General features: G+C 41.7%; 1 protein-coding gene across 2 annotated transcripts in view; it reads left to right on the top strand.

The window, feature by feature from the left end:
- Positions 1-1834: 1834 nt before the first annotated feature.
- LOC125319932 (3'-5' RNA helicase YTHDC2-like) overlaps positions 1835-16694 on the top strand; it is a 30859-nt gene continuing 15999 nt past the window's right edge. The window contains exons 1-13 of one of the 2 annotated variants that reach the window (XM_048291714.1): positions 1835-2024; positions 2795-2885; positions 3247-3443; positions 5171-5370; positions 5976-6142; positions 8585-8687; positions 9881-10037; positions 12189-12296; positions 13393-13541; positions 13920-14055; positions 14406-14532; positions 15542-15607; positions 16373-16551. In XM_048291714.1, coding sequence (XP_048147671.1) covers positions 1850-2024; positions 2795-2885; positions 3247-3443; positions 5171-5370; positions 5976-6142; positions 8585-8687; positions 9881-10037; positions 12189-12296; positions 13393-13541; positions 13920-14055; positions 14406-14532; positions 15542-15607; positions 16373-16551 — 1855 coding nt within the window. In that variant the 5' untranslated portion in view covers positions 1835-1849. Of the gene's footprint in view, positions 2025-2794; positions 2886-3246; positions 3444-5170; positions 5371-5975; positions 6143-6483; positions 6501-8584; positions 8688-9880; positions 10038-12188; positions 12297-13392; positions 13542-13919; positions 14056-14405; positions 14533-15541; positions 15608-16372; positions 16552-16694 lie in introns of those variants that run through there. The other variant, XM_048291715.1, reaches the window with a different exon arrangement.

Below are 16694 nucleotides of genomic sequence, written 5' to 3'. Positions count from 1 at the left end.
AATCTGACACTATCTAACACAGTATGTAATAGATAATATTGTTTCATAAACTTCCTTTGCAGTTCTTTTTCTCTTAGATCTGACATCTTTTGTGGAATATAGGAGTGTTTGCGAGAGAGGAAATATCCCTCAAACTAAAAAGTCAGCAAAACCTGCTACATAATAGAAGTGCCTCCAGGGAGGGTAAAATAAGAATGCCTAATTGTATTTAAACACGCAGATGTGTTTTTGCACAAAACTGTGCTGCCTCTTAATTCTTCTTATAAAAAGAGTACATGGGCATTTAGCTATATGTTAATAGAAGGAAATAATTCTTATTCCAGCAGTTATTTGTTTTGAGTAAACATTAGAAGGTATTTCTGAGGCCAATCACGAAAACTGAATTTTTAAAGACTTACAGCTTGTTAATTCTAATAAGAAAATCCACAGCTAGTCATTTTTATTAAGAGAATACGTTTAAAGAGTCTATATAAACCTCCATGTCTAAGAGCTTGGGCAAGCACAATTCTGTCTTTGCTCATGTTTTTTCATATGCTGAGTGCTGAGTGCAGACTGCAGTTCAGTCTTTAGCAGGAGGGCTGCAGCAGGCAATGCATGGGTGACTACATTCTCCCATTTTTTCACCCTCTGATAGCATCAGGGAGTCAAAAAAGCAGTGAGAGAAGCAAGGCATGTATGAAGAACTTTGTTATGCAGGATGCACTCAGGCCTCACCCCACTCTTAGCCGTATAAATGGGCGCTAACCCAACAGACAGTTACCTCTGTGCCCTGCTGTATTTACAGGATTGCAAATTGAGAGCAGAACTGGGCTTGAGGAGTCATTTTTCAGGATCATGGGGGTTTCTTCTGTAGGAAGGCAAGATGATGCTGTTAAGAGGCAGAAACTGGTAACAGGTCTGGGTTCATAATTAAAGATTTCTGATGTGACTCTTTCAAATGAGTTATGAGCTCTCCTTTATTACTGTTGATACCAAAGATGGTAAGAGGAATCCTCATCTTAGTCAGCTGTTTAATTTTCCGTAATAACTGTGATGTGCTCTGAGGTGACAGCACATCAAATGTGCTCTGAATGTCACAGGAGCAGCTATGAGGAGCTAGCATTACGTACTTTGGTTGAAGATGCATTGGCAGATACCTGAACTGAAAAACTGAAAAAAAATTTAAAATAACCTTATAATAGATCGATTGTTCAGCTCCAGTGCGACCTCTCAGTGCAGAATTACGCTGAAGTGAGCCTTGTACACAGCTTTGGTAGATGTCTCTTAAGAGCTATTTTTCAGCCAGCTCCATCAGACAGTGGGTGTTTATTTTCTATTTATTTAATTCTCCAGTTCACAACTGAGGAGTAGTTTGTTCTTCTTCAAAGTACTCTCCCTCTGACTTAATGATGTTTCTAAAGCAGCAGCCTTCAATACCGAGCCCTGTGTCATGCCCAAGAGGTTTGGGTTTCGTTTCTATCTCATGTCAAAGGGCAGCAGGAGAAGACGATCCAAAATCGAGGGCGAGTAGCACTGTACAGCGTGAGGAGGCTGAGGGCCGAGATGACCCTCGCCACACCTACGTTCAGTGCCATTCAGTTAGATCACGTAATTTATGAACAGACAGGGTACCAGTGCCACTTTTTGGTCACGGCCACGCACAGGCCTCGGCACACGGGCGGGCTTCAACACCGAACGGGGCAAAGACCCGATTTCCTTCCGTTCGGGGCCGATTCCGGCTGTGGATGACCCCACGCACGCCCGGCCCCGCCCTGCCGCCGGCGTCGCCCCCCGGGCCCGGGAGCAGCGCCCGCCGATCGGTGCCGGTGTCGCGGCGCTGTCGGGGCCGTGTGGCGGCGCTGTCGGGGCCATGTCGCGACACAGGCGGGTCGCGCGGCGGCAGCCCGGCGGGGCCGCGGGGGGCTCGGCTGTCGCCGCCGCGGTGCGCGCCCGGGCCGAGGCCCTCAGGGAGCTCGGCGTGGACGAGGAGGTGGAGATGGCGGTGCAGCTCGCCCTGGAGCGGTTCCGGAGCGGGGACGAGGCGGGTGCGCGGCGCGGCGCGGCCCGGGGCGGCCCTGCGGGTGTCGGGAGGGCGCTGGCAGCGGGTCAGGGAGGGGATCCTGCCCCTCTGCCCGGCCCTAGTGAGGCACAGCTGGGGTGCTGTGTCCAGCTCTGGGCTCCTCAGCACAGAGACAGGGAGCACTGGTCAGGGTCCAGCAAAGGCCACAGACGAGATGAGATGAGATGAGATGAGATGAGATGAGATGAGATGAGATGAGATGAGATGAGATGAGATGAGATGAGATGAGATGAGATGAGATGATGAGAGGTCTGGAGCATCTCTTCTGTGAGGAGAGATGTGGGACCTGGACCTGTTTAGCCTAGAGGAGACTGAGTATAAATACGTATAAATATACGTATTTATACGAATGCGTATAGATATCTCCAAGATGAGTCCCAGGAGTGTGGTGCCAGACTTTTTGGTGACAGAACAAGGAGCAGTGGCCATAAACTAAAACTCAAGAAGTTGCACCTCAACATGAGGAAGACCTTTTATCCGTGAGGGTGGCAGAGAACTGGAACAGCTGCCCAGGGAGGACGTGGAGTCTCCCCCTCTGGAGACATCCCAAACCCACCTGGGCGTGCTCCTGTGTCACCTGCTCCAGGTGACTCTGCCTTGGCAGGGGGTTGCTCTGGGTGATCTCCGGAGGTCCCTTCCAATCCTAACAATTCTTTGATTCTGTAACACCAGGATAACATGTCAAGAATGCCTGTTGCATTGTTACTGGTTTTTTACTGTTATTTATCATTCTAGAGATGGAATTTCCTTCTAGTTTCACTAGTACTGAAAGAGCATTTGTTCACCGGCTCTGTCAGTCTCTTGGACTGGTGTCTAAAAGCAAAGGGTAAGTTGGGGTACAATTTTCATTTTTTGGGTGCAGATGAATGGAATTTCATGACTGATGATAGTGTGATTGATGTTTCCAACATAGCCAACTCTGCTGCAAGGAATAGTATTAGAGAAAAAAGTGTAAAAGTAGGCAAAGAAATAAGTATCTTTGTTTGTTTGGAAAAACTTGTGGCATGCTTTTTGAGATGGCTTGCTTTTATACTTCATGGGTTTCACGTGTCCATAAAAGAGGCTTCTCGCCATGATCTCTGCTTTTTTTAAAAGGTTTTGCATAGAACCTCATACCTTGACAGATAAAAGTTTAACCTAGAGTAGGTCACTTATTCCTACGATATGTTTTCTTTTCCCCCCGACAGAAAAGGAGCAAATCGATACCTGACTGTAAGGAAGAAGGATGTCTCAGAACTGACACATGCAGTCATGGCTTGCGACTTGGCTCTCCGTACGAAACACGCCGTTCGGAGCCTCATTCAGAGCTTTCCCGTCACAAACAAGGAACGCACGGAACTCTTGCCAAGGACAGAGCGAGGAAGTGCCCGTGCTGTTGAATCTGGTATGTTCAGCGTGTCTTCGGATTTGGACTTGTCCATCAACACCACTCGAAACAACAACGTACGACCCGAGTACAAAACAAACCCCTTTCTGTTCTGTCCCCTTGCCTGCCCTACCATACACCTTTAAACAAACACTTGAATTTTCTTTACTTTCAAGGTCTTTTATAACTGGTGTTGTGAGGAACTTGGGCAGTCGTATCACGCACATTGCGATGTCTACCTTGTGCTGAGTTAATTTAGGATCTTTGAGCCAGTTCCAGCCAAATCTTTTCGGAAGCACATTTGTGAAATGTGGCTTCATACAAGTTCCATGAGGTGGGATTGAGTTAATTTAGGATCTGTGCTGAGTTAATTTAGGATCTTTGAGCCAGTTCCAGCCAAATCTTTTCGGAAGCACATTTGTGAAATGTGGCTTCATACAAGTTCCATGAGGTGGGATTGAAGAGTCAGGTCTTACCGTGATGCCGTGTGAGAACACCCTTACGAAAGAATGAGGTTGGCTGTGCTGCTTACAGAAATTCACGTACTTGACAAAGCAAGAAGTTTAGTTTTTGTTTCTTGATCTCTACAAAATAGATGTGATCCTTAAGACACTACTGTCCAGACTTCTTGATTTCTAGGATATGAAGGAGTTCACTGAAGACAAACATCTGATAAAATGTTGGGGTTTTTCTGAAAGCAACGCTTTTATCTAGATTACTGCTTTAACAGCTGTGAGTGGAAGAGCTATACTGTGTTTCTGTGTGCAGAGGTGGCTGTAGTGAAGAGAAAACACTTGTACCAATATGCCTTGTTTAATTAAATATTTCTGATATGTGGTGTCTGTTCTTAAAGCGCTTCCTTTGCTGCTTTTTTCAGTTGTTTCAGTTGTTTAATAGGATTGTTTAATGAACAGAGGGCATCTATAATAAAAGTACTGAAACACAATGTCTTAGAAATGTAAGGGGTAAGCTAATGAAGAGTCTAACCTTTATCTTTCTCTGCTTTTCAAGCATGTATTTTTAGTTCTCCTAATCTTTTAGTCTGTGTTTGTCTTGGTACAACAGAGCTTGTAATTTAGCATGTGAATCTGTTAATCACGTTAAGTATGTATCATTGAGTTTGCAGCAAGCTTTTCATTCTTCTGGAAAATAATGATCAAGGAATTACAGAGTAGCATTTACAGTGCTGGGTTTGAAGCAGCTCCCTCAGAAGATGTGCACGTTTTTTGGCTACTTAGGCACTGCTTTCAAACACACCACGCTGCTGTGTGCGTCCAGGACCCCCGATACGGCGCGCTTGGATTAATACGATTTGGGGCAAATGCATGGAATAGCTTAAAGGTTGAACTCTGTGAGTGTGTATTTCTAGGGAAACTGCAGATGTGAAACGTGCACGCAGATACAAAGGCCACCAAAATACACCAGGCTGGTTTTCTCCAGTTTCGTTTCTCTTTCTCCTTTTGCTCTTTGTGGGCTTTTTTGGCACGGAGCAATGCTCTGGGAGAGTCTGGTTGTGTTTGAAATACCTATGAAAGTAATAACTATTCTGAAAAATGCCTATTTCAAACACCATAACAGGACGTGTTGCTATGAGTCTGACTTCTAAATGTGTGCCGGGTTTGTCACTTTACCCACAGGGGTGCAGAAAAAGGCAGGCAGGTTAATTGTTAAGTATAATTTTTGAGCAGTGTTTTAGTGACCTTCCTCTGTGTCTGTGTAAGTAAATTCTTAATTTCTCTTCACAGAAAACAAAGAATTGAACAAGACAAGCGGTCGACTTAATGACGGTATCCCCCAGGTCCCAGTGAAAAGAGGGGAATCAGAGTTCGATTCCTTCAGGCAATCACTACCAGTTCTTGAAAAACAGGAAGAAATTGTCCAAACAATAAAGGACAATAAAATTGTTTTGATTATAGGAGAGACGGGATCGGGAAAAACTACTCAAGTATGTTTCCTCAATGAAATGAAAAAGATAACAGTATTTATACTAAACTAATGCCAATTTTGTAATATTTGTGGTAAGGGTTATTTCTATGCTATTTTAAGGCTTTTGTTTTCCTGTGTGATTGAAAATCTTGTGTTCCAGTTCACTTTCTAGCTTTTGAAATACTAAGCCAGCAGATAGGTACTAAAAGCATGAATGGTTCCTCACAGTTTTCTGATAGATATAATTTTTTCATTACAATATTACAAAATATTGAAGGGAAAGTAGCTGTGATGTTTGTATAACCCTTTTTCTTCTAAGGCTAGTTCTGTTCTTAGTACGCAGAGTAATATATTTTTTGTGTTAAAATGAGAGATTATCTGCAGGGCTTTTTTTCCTATAGATCTCTCTGAAGCAGGAGAGAGACACTTCAACTTTTTCTAAAAAAAACCCCTAAACAGGTTATACTTTGAAATTTATTTTATGCCCATTCAGGTATATTTGCAGTGATAATCCTATTGAAAAGTCTGTTGCAACGTGTAATACTGAGATGCAGTTAAATTGTTTCCCTGTGCTGAGAAAGCTGTGACTTTCTCAAAAAGTAAATTTGAACCACTTCTTTCCAGATCCCTCAGTTTATCCTTGATGACTGCTACAAGAATGGAGCTCCCTGTCGTGTGTTTTGCACTCAGCCGAGACGTTTAGCAGCTGTTGCTGTGGCTGAAAGGGTGGCAGCAGAAAGGAGAGAGAAGATTGGCCAGACAATTGGTTACCAGCTCCGGTTGGAAAGCAGGTACTAATGGTGCTTCTAAGTGTCAGTTGATCTCGTGCTGGTATCGTGAATCTTGTGTACCTTTAAACTGCAGTATATTTGGGATGCAGCCCCATAAATCATAGGTGGGGTATGTTATTGCAGGGAAGGAAGACTTAGGAGTGAAAAGGACAGCTTTCTTCCTGTATTTTGCCGTTTCATGTAGTAGCTTGTCATACTGAACTGAATTTCAAGTGCTTTCTATTGGTTTCTTCTAGGGAGTGTGTGCATGTAAATCCTTGTCTGATTTTCAGATCAAGTCTACACTTTCCTCTCTTCTTTTTTTTTCCCCTCTCTACTTTTGACATGTGTGGATCCCAAAGTTCTGCAAGCTTTGAAGGTAGGTAGGAAGACCAGCATGCTGTAACAAACGTATACAGTGTGAGTTGGTATGGGTCATAAAAGGGAGAACAACAAAACTGGAAAGTGACTGATGAAGCTGAGCATTATTTACCAGTCCAGTTTGGGTTAAGTTTACTGTGCTTCAGCTTTCAAAACATGAAGTGACGTCAAAGTAGAGCTTTCAGTCACTTGATGAATTTGTCTGTGAAGCAGAGTGTGAATGGGTTTTTACATCTTTGCACTGTGTAGCCAGTGACATTTCAGGGAAGGGGCGACGGCTGGGATATGAGTGACCAGAAGGTGGCAAAAGGTTGTGTTGCTTGAATGAACGAAGATAACACACGGCTGAGGAAAACGAATGTGCTTGAACAACAAAGCCAAGACAAGAATTGGAATGTGCATGGGAAAGCTCACGAGGCTATTAAGGGATTAGAAGAGCTGGTGAAGATGTATCACAAATAAGCTGAATGATTAATGTCTGGAATACTGGATACTGTGCTGGCAGAAGAAGAGCAAAGTCAGATGAAAATGGAAGAAAATCCATCTTGAGAAGAATCAATGCATTTACTCCGGAGAAACACTAAAAGGGAGAGATGACAATATTTCCAGCTGTGCACGGAAAAGATCTGGAGTGGAGGTGTTTAGGGGTGCTTATAGTAAGAAAGAAGTCTAATTTTTAAAGTTTTCTTAATGGTCTTCCAGAAAGAGCTGTGGAGGACAGTACAAAGGAACTTTTTGGTTCCTTTGGGATGGCAGCACCAGCGAAAGTAGTGACAATTGCTGTTTGTACTGGGGCAGCTAACTCTGCCCCAGGTGTAGAATAGTTACACTTCAGTATTTTGACTTCCTGAAAAACCAAAGGATCAGCTGATTGCTTTGAGATTTAGTCAGCTGTAGTGTATTAGGTTCGCGTGACAAGGCTTTGGGAGCTGTGGGGCGGCTTTCTGTGAGAAGGTGCCAGAAGCCTTCCCTGTGTGTGACAGAGACAGTGCCAGCCAGGACGGACCTGCCTCTGGCCAAGGCTGAGCCCATCTGTGATGGTGGTAGTGCCTCTGGGACAGCAGGGAATGGGGGACAAAAGCCTGCACAACAGAGGCCGCAGTCCAAGGAGAGCAGCGAGCGCAGGTGAGAGGAGCACCTCTGCAGATGGGAAGGTCAGTGCGGGAGGGGAGGAGGTGCTCCAGGTGCCAGAGCAGCCCGGGATGCAGCCCATGGTGAGGCAGCTGTGCTCCTGCAGCCCATGGAGGTGCCTGGTGCAGCGGGGATCCCCCTGCAGCCCATGCAGGACTCCGTGTTGCAGCGGGTGGGTGCTTGAAAGAGGCTGTGATCCTCTGGGAAGCCGATGTTGGAGCAGGCTCCTGGCAGGACCTGTGGCCCTGTGGGGAGAGCCCCCAGTTTGCTGTCAGGATTGTGGCCCTGTGGGGGTCCCACGCTGGAGCAGGCTGTTCCTGAGGGACTGCACCCTGTGGAAAGGGACCTGTGCTGGAGCAGGTCCCTTTTATGAAGACCTGCAGCCCATGGGAAGGACTCATGCTGGAGAAGCTCATGGAGGACTGTTGCCCATGGGAGAGACCCGTGTTCTCCTTATCCTGGTCCTGACCCTGTGAGTCTTCCATTGTATTTCCTCTCCCCTGCCCAGCTCAGGAGAGGAGGGATAGAGTGGCTTGGGTGGCACCTGGCATCCAGCCAGGCTCATCCCACCACGTGTAGGCAAATACAAAGGCTATATCCAAACATATGCTGAGGAATTGGAACCTGGTTTTCCACATGGGATTTTCTAGTAAATTGAATGACATGGAGAATGACTGTTTCTCATGGTTCTGTTTAACTTTCTTACTTACTAAAATCTGATGTTTCCAATTAATCCATTGTTCAAAGTTAGGAGCGCAAGCACTAAGAGTTGTTAGGAAATGTCTGGGAATAGGCACAGTTTGAAAACAAGTGGTATGCAGGAGTTCTTTGGTGAGAGAACTGTAATGTCTCTTCTGGTCAGCAGCTGCTTAATTTTTGAGCCATGGAAAGCTGCTAGCAGCCTTTGAGTGGTGCAAAACCCCTGAGTCGTCTCTGTGCTCTGTTCCATAGGGTTTCTCCAAGGACACTGGTAACATTCTGCACTAATGACATGCTCCTTCGCACGCTGATGGCAGGAGACAGCACCCTCTCCACTGTGACGCATGTGATTGTGGTGAGCATCCTGTGGTCTTTCATGTGTTGCTTGTTAATTGGAAAATGAGGTCCTCGTTTGTTTTATTCAAATTTGCTGAGCGTTTTCAGTGGTTTTGTTTGGTGGAATCTGAATTGACTTTAAAGACTCTCTGGGTCCTTAGTGTAGCATGCATGTTTTGTGCGTTTTGGTGCTTTTCTGTGTGTTTGCTTGTGTTTTTCCCTGGAAAAACGTCTTATTTTATGTTCATGCCAGTAATTAGGTGTGGAATCAGGAGGAGTTGAGGACAGAAGTGTAAATTTTTCTGAAATTCCTCTGTCAGCAGAAAAGCCTTAGGGAGGCTTAAATGTGATATGATTGTGTCAGAATTTCTGTTATCGTGTATTTGTTTCAGCAATACCAGGTTTTCAGTCCATTTGTTTGCCCAGTGTTTCCAAGATAATGTGCAATCTAATTGCTAGCAAATTGTTCAGGAGCATTCATTTATGATTGTGTTAATATTCCTATTGTGGAATTCCATAAGTAAGGGGAACCAGAATGTTTATGGCAAGATTTAAGTATTCCACTACTGAAGACAAAAAAGTCATGGTAAGTTTAGGTGCCTACCTGTTTATCAGAGTTAAAAAAGCATGAGAGTGGTCTGTTAATTCTTGATGTCAGCCTACAAACCTTGTATTTGAGTCCTTGTTTCATTCATTCATAATACAAAACAAAACAGAAGAATGACAAAGATGATTAACCAGTTACGTCCTTAATTTATAGGCTTTGTGTATGACTTGTCTAAGCAATGTCTTTTTTTCTGATTATGTGGTGTCATTCATTTCTTTAAATGCTCTTCAGTTGTGAAGTGAGAATTTATTAAAATAAGATTTGTAGGATTTGTGGTTTGTGACCTTTTCTTGAAATTTGGCTTCCAGTACAAAATTAGAGAGCTTTCAGACATTTACTTTGGCCTCTGATTAAGGTGTGTGTGGCTTGTGCATTGTAGCGTGCTCTGCTCTGATAAAAACTTTTTGAAACTTTTTTTTTTGCTTGTGGATAGTTTAAAAAAAACCCCTTACCTTAAGCTAGATTTACATATTTTAAGGCCTCTGTAATGTACCACCAAATCATGTATTTTATTTTTTAAAAAAAAAGGTTTGTATTTGTCAGAAGTTATGATCTTGAATCTGTGATGTTTTTTTATCTCTTGTTTTTTTTTCCTTTTATTACAGGATGAAGTACATGAGAGGGATAGGTTCAGCGACTTCTTGCTAATAAAACTGAGAGATGTGCTGCAAAACCAGAATAATTTAAAACTAATTATTTCTAGTGCTGCTCTAGATGCAAATCTTTTTATTAGGTATTTTGGAAGCTGCCCAGTAATACACAGTAAGTACTTCTCTTAACTCTTAAATCTGAGTATAACTGCCCCAGGCTCACAGATTTCAGTGAACTGTAGCAAACTACTCTGAGTAAAGGCACGTGGTGAATACACTGAGAATTACAGCAGTGCCTGTTCTTTGTGTCTTCAGGTTTCTTGTTTCTTAACTATTTGCGCCTGCTTCAGAGGGAAGTGTTTTTATCGCTGGGAGTTCTGTGAATGCAGGAATGTCCTGGCCCTGTCCACGTTTAATTCAAGAAGTAGGAAAAGGTTACTGAAGTGCTGTCTCCATGCTGGTACAGGACTTAGGAGCTACATTAGTGTGATGCATATTAATACATTGCAGCAGATTCTAATTCTTCAGATCTCATAAAGGTTGTTACTGGACGAATCGCAGATAACTGTACCTGTTCAGTTGAGAAATACAGGAGGCCTAGGCAGGTTTGGTTTCCTGCTTCAATCACATGATTCTTTGTTTTAAAGGAAATTAGTAGCTGTTCCTCTGGGTAAATACTCAGAAAAGACATCCAGTTTCTGTTAGTTTATGGTCAGCCTCAGTTACCTGCAGTTAGATGACTTTCAGATGCAAAGAAAAGTTCCCATTATTGCTGCTTTAATTTCATTTGACTGATCTTTAGGAGAGGCAAAACACAGATGTGTGGGAGATGGGGGGTTTGCGTGGGCTTGTTTTGTTTTTCCCACCCTCCTGGCTTGCAGGTTTTCTGCATGGGTGACCTCCTCTGGCAGCTTGCAGTCCTCTTCCTTTTTCAACAATGATGTCCAAGTTTATTGTATTTTCAACCGTAGCTTTTAAGAGAAATGCTTTATTTGACAATCAGGTAGACTCTCTGCATGTCAGCCTGTTTTTTTAAAAATCTCAACAGTTCTAGGAAATGGGTGGAATCAGTTATTGGTTTGTTTTAGCAAATGTTCGTGACAAGGAAACCTCGTTGGTTTTTTTTACAGATAGAAGTGTTTCTTTCTAGTTCCCAGTTCTGAACTTCTGCCTAGTAAAATAAGGCTTGCAACTTGTTTGAGACAGGAATCTGTCTCAATTACACATGATTTCATGTTCTCTGAATTTTTTTTTTGCAAGGGAGAGCCTCAGCTGTGATTGTTGTGTGGCTTTCCAGTTTACTCTTCTTGCAGCTTCCTATTCTTTTAGATGAGTATATTTGTTTTGGAAATTCTGCTGAGAGTCGCTCCAGTTTACCACAGTGGTTATGCTGGTTGTGTAGCAGGCCAATAGCAATTGGAAAGATGTTTTTTCCTTTTTTGTTTTTGAGAATTTAAGAATTAAAAGAAGTGGCTTTAGACTTCTGTCTGTTAATGTAATGAAAAAGGTTTGCTTCTCCTTCAGCAATATGGCTGACAAAATCCTGACCACAGAAACCAACATTTTGTAGTTGTGGATTGCTGTAGTACACAGAGTTTGTGCTGGGTGTTGGAAGGCTTCCTCTATGACAGCTTCTTGAAGTATGTGAACTGTAGATGGTTCTTTCTGAAGGAAAATCCTGAGTGATCTAAAGTCATCTTAAGGGACCAGAAATCAAAATGTCAAGATTTGAATTCTTCATGCGAAAAGCATCCTTTAGTGTTCACAGATAAGGTCTAGAAAAGAGTCATGTTGAAAAAGAAGGATAAATTATTAGGAGGTAAAGGCCACTGGGATGTCTCATCTGTCCAGAAGTATTCAGTAAAGAAAGCCCAGCTTTGCTGAATCAGTTGAGGACACTGAGAAAAGTCTATCTCCTCACATACTTCTCATGAAAGAAAGTAGTTCAACACAAAGATGTACTGTCTCCTTGTGGAGTCTTGCACAAAGCTGTATTAATTGCTTGTTAAATAATTGTGTTTTTACTCCAGGTGGCAGGCTTACGTGGTGAGTTCTTGTTTGTAACCCTAAACAAAAATGGCTGTTTTCTTCTTCTCATTTTAAAAAATTGCAGTTAATAACTCTGAATCTTATGAACATCTCTTGCTATAACAGCTGATATAATTGAAGAGGTTAATGAGAAACAAGATAGCATTTGACTTTGGAAATGTTTTGTATAATTTTAAGAAAAATGAACTCCATTGAAGATAATTTTTTTTAAAAAATAATGCTCTAAGTGAAGCTGGGGAATATCTCATCTTTTATGGAATTTTTGTACTTTCAGTCCAAGGAAGACCTTTTGAAGTTAAAGAGATGTTTCTAGAGGACATTTTGCGAAGCACTGGGTATACAAACAAAGGGATGGTAAAGTACAAAAAAGAGAAGCAGCAAGGTTGGTGACCTAGTTAATCGTAAGGGTTGGCAATGAGAAGCATTGCTTGATTGAACAAACGATTAACAGGATGATTTTGTGTTAAAATTCCAAAGTCAGGAGATGAAGTGAGACGTGATTAGATGACAGCAAGTGTCTTTAAGCTCTCAGCATTTGCATTATTGAAATGTAATGTTCATGGAAGTTCATGCAATTAAAGAAGAAAATTCACTTTGATTCAGTGGTTGCATTCTTTTTACTTTCAGTTGATAAATGTCTTATTTTTTCTAATTATTATGGTGTAGAATTACATATAATTGGGGGCTCTGCCCACATGAAAACTACAGGAGCAGAGGATGCTCTGTACCTTTGGGTGCAAATTCAAGTGCAGCTGTTAAAGGAGGCAGGATTTTGTACATCTTGCACAAAATGTACAAGTTGTTCCTATTAGTATTTTTCACTGCATTCTTCAGACGTGGATGTATTTTTTAATACGCATTCATACTCTTAAACTAAATATAATTGGTTTTCAGTTGATTAAGTAGCTATTACTTCAGCAGTTTTTCTGGCAACTGAAAGTCATGATCCTAATGATCATTTAAAGAAAATTTTAAAAAAAGGCAAACCCCAAGCTAAAACATACAGTCCTAACTGGATGTTTATCCCAGTGCTCAGCTCTGATCCCTGTGGATAGAAAAGTTCAGTTAGACACTGGTGTCTTCTACTGTTTCTTCCACTTGCATACAAAAATAAGTTGTTACGTGCAGGGGCTGTATCACTTGTCTCTGGCATTCCACTTCTGGAGAAAGATCTGGGCTGAGATTGTGTAGAAGGTAATTCCTTAGGAAGCTCCTTTGACTGCAGTAATTTGGAATAATGGAGGCTTAGGGGGTTAAACACCAAAATGGTGGGGTTTGCCTTCTTCTCACAGCACTTGTTTGCAGTGGTGCCCTTTGGGTACCCTTAAACACGTCATTTATGTTGGACTGTAGCAGCATTGTAGATTAAATAAAGCTGAATAGGTAAAACTTGGAGCTGCTGTAATTATTTTTTAATAGAAAACAATGGATAATAAAGATGACTCTAAAAATTTCTTGGGAAATACTTTGCATTCTAGAAGAGAAACAGAAAATCACTCTTGCTGAGTGGTGTTCCGCTCAAGAAAACACCAACAAACTGGCATGTCGGAGACAAAAATCAGTTCCAAGGGCAAATGAAGAGTACAGTCTGTTGGATGATGGTGGTGACACAGTATTTAATCAACTGGTAAGATTTTCCTTTTGTTGCAAGAGAAGTTTATGTTTGTGTTCCATTACTAGCCGTTTAAAGTGTGTTATCTGAAGCGCCGTAGGCTCTCAGGTATTAACGCGTTTTAAGGGTCGCTTTACTAGGACGAGCTGCTCTGGCTGAAGTGGGCTTTTCGGTTACGGTGGTTGTATGCAGCTTTTCCTCAGATCAAATGGCTCGACTGCCCCTGTGTGAGTACTTGCATAGGACACAGTCAGTGCTTTAACTGATGCCTGAGTGGTGGATTTCTGATTGCTGCTGGGAAAACTAGCTGTTCAAATTCTTTGTGGGTAATGTGTGAGAATAAAGACACCTCTTGGAAGAGATTCATCTTTCAGTGTTGTTTTTTCTCCTCAGGCTGAAAAAGATGTGAATTGCCTTGAACCGTGGATAGTAAAAGAAATGGATTCCTGTCTGTCTGACATCTGGTTGCATAAAGATATTGATTCCTTTGCTCAGGTGTTCCATCTAATTTTAACTGAAAATGTCAGTGGTAAGTTTTGTATGTTATTACATAACAAAAAAGCAACCACAAATTCATTTAAATTTCTGTGGCTACTTTCGTCTTCAGTTTCAAATGTTGTTACTTTGCATTCTGATGCCTACTGAAAAAATGAATAGGGCTAGCAGAATTAATGAGTTGTTTAGTTCATTGTTGTTGTTTCGAAGTATTGGCAGAAGTGTGCTTCTAAAACAATGTGGAACTCCCATGAGCTGACTGCAGAGATGAGTGAGGAAACAAATTCTCTTTGGGCTGGAATTTGAAAGCAATATTTGTAGAATATTTTGAAAAAAAAATAACATTTCTCTTGGGTTTGCTGATTTTTTTTTTTTACTTCTCAGTTGATTATAGGCACAGTGAGACCGGCGCGACTGCTCTGATGATTTCTTCAGGGAGAGGCTTTTTGAGTCAAGTAGAACAGCTGATCAGTATGGGAGCAAGTATCCACTGCAAATCATCCAATGGCTGGTAACAAACAAACAGAGAAACCAAAAGATAGATTTATTTGTCAACATAGGAGAGAGAAAGAAAATTCTGTAACATCTGAATTAATTTGCTAACTTACCAGACTGCTGTAAGAGCTATAGATTTTGACAGCCTAAACCATTTCTAACTTCTGTTGAAGCACATTGTTTTCCATAAATTCTACATGGAATTCTTAATTACACGGTCTTGATTATGGGCTATAAGCTTGGTTTCAGTGTGTCTTATTTAAGACACTGGTTAGTGGAAAGACTGTAATCTGCTGGATTCCACCAGAATGTTTGGTGATTCTTATTTTCATGGAGTTACCTGTGTAAGAAGATCTTTGTGTTATGTTTCTAAATATGCTGTAGCATGTAAAAATATTTGTGAATCTGTGAAGACTCAAGCTTTGTGGTCATGAAGTGTGTCTTCATATAAACAGGAAGTACAGTAAGTAGTTGTAGTATGGAAGGCTAAGAATTAGGATTCCAGGGCTCTGATATTTGTTCCAACACTTGAAAAACTTGGGAAGGAATGCAGTTTAAAGGTAAACCAGTGAACTGCACTGTGAGGAGGACAACTTCTGAAAGGCATGAAATAGCCCAGTATTTTCCCACATTTTGATGAAAAACGCCTGGGGTGTGACTTTTTGGGACGACTTAAAGGGTACTGCAAACAGGCAGGTCTGATCTCTGCACACTGGTGTGGGCTTTTTAAAGGAATGGCACACTGTTCCTTGTTCCACGTTTCCTTGTGCATGTTTGTGTTGTCCTCCTGTGTAAAACTGACACTCTTGTGTGGTAAGGAACTGAGTTACCTGAAAATCGGGTCGCTGTTACGCGTGTTCATGCACTTCAGAATGGGAAGTTGCAGATCCAGCAGTAACAGCATTGCTAGCAATACAGAAATGGACACAAAAGTGTGGTGCCAGCTGTCTCCTCACATGATGTGCTATTCATACTCGTCTTTTGAAGTGGAAAATCTGGTCAGAATACTTGTGCCACTCTTTCAGGACGGCTGTGGACTGGGCTAGGCGCTTCAGACAGACAGAGGTTGTTGATCTGTTGGAATCCTACAGGTAAGCTGTAACTGCTTTGCAGAAGGAGTTGTGGTGAAGGGAAATTTGAGGTTTGTGTTCTTTTAATCAGAGCAGGTTTTAGCTTTTTATGCTTTAAAATCTGGGCTAAATAGCAATACCTTTTTTTTGAGAATAGGAATATTTCAAAAGCAAAGAACAAAAACGTTTGTAGTCAGTGTCATGTTGTTTAGGTTAGCACAACCTGCTGATTCTATACTATGAACCATTTTATCTTCACATGCTTATTTTGGAAACAAATCTGTCACGTGTTTTTATCTGTGTATTGTTGATACACAATAGACATAGTAAAGAAACTTTATCGAAGTAACGTGTACACTAGGCCATTCAAGAATGCTTCTTTGATTGACTTAAGCTATCAGAGTTGAGGTAGTGTTTTGTAAAGGTTACATTATTCTAATTTCTCTTAGTGTAGTTTCTGCTAGTGGGAAATTTTTGGAAAATACTTATCTTTTAAATATTTTTCCTTGAACTGATAAACGAGAAATGTCTTCAAACTTTCATTCACTTACGGTTGTGTCTCAATGAAGTTTAAGAAAACTAAAGTTAACACTGAAAATTGGAAGTTGCATGCTTTGTTGGGTTAACATTTAAGTCAGTGAACAGTACTAGTACTGTGATTCTCTTCTGCTACACTTAAAAATAAAAATTCAAGACCGGTGGTCATGTTGGTCTTGATCTAAGTTTGAGTTGATGGCTGAATGCAAACCTGGAGGGAACAGCCTTCTGCGTATTTTTTTATTACAGTGCTTCATTCGGATTTGGAAATCTGGATGAAAGTTCCCTGGTCCAAAAAAGTGGTAGTGACCTTAGTGCAGAGGACAGAGAGCTACTGACAGCTTATCATCACAGCTTTGATGATGAAAAAGTGGATCTGGATCTGACCATGCACTTACTCCACAGCATCTGTCGTAGCTGTGATGCGGGTAGGTAAATACCCACACTCCCAGTGAATTGTTGTGGATTCAGCTTCTGATGAATCCTGCTTGCTCTTTGGAAATCCCCAAAAGTTAAAACCTTCCGAGTGCTGGTCTACGTGGCGCTGACATATGTTTGAATCTTCTGTTTA

Source organism: Corvus hawaiiensis, chromosome Z, assembly GCF_020740725.1.
Source record: "Corvus hawaiiensis isolate bCorHaw1 chromosome Z, bCorHaw1.pri.cur, whole genome shotgun sequence".
Classification (NCBI taxonomy): Eukaryota; Metazoa; Chordata; class Aves; order Passeriformes; family Corvidae; genus Corvus; species Corvus hawaiiensis.
This window is presented reverse-complemented; position numbering and strand designations above follow the sequence as displayed.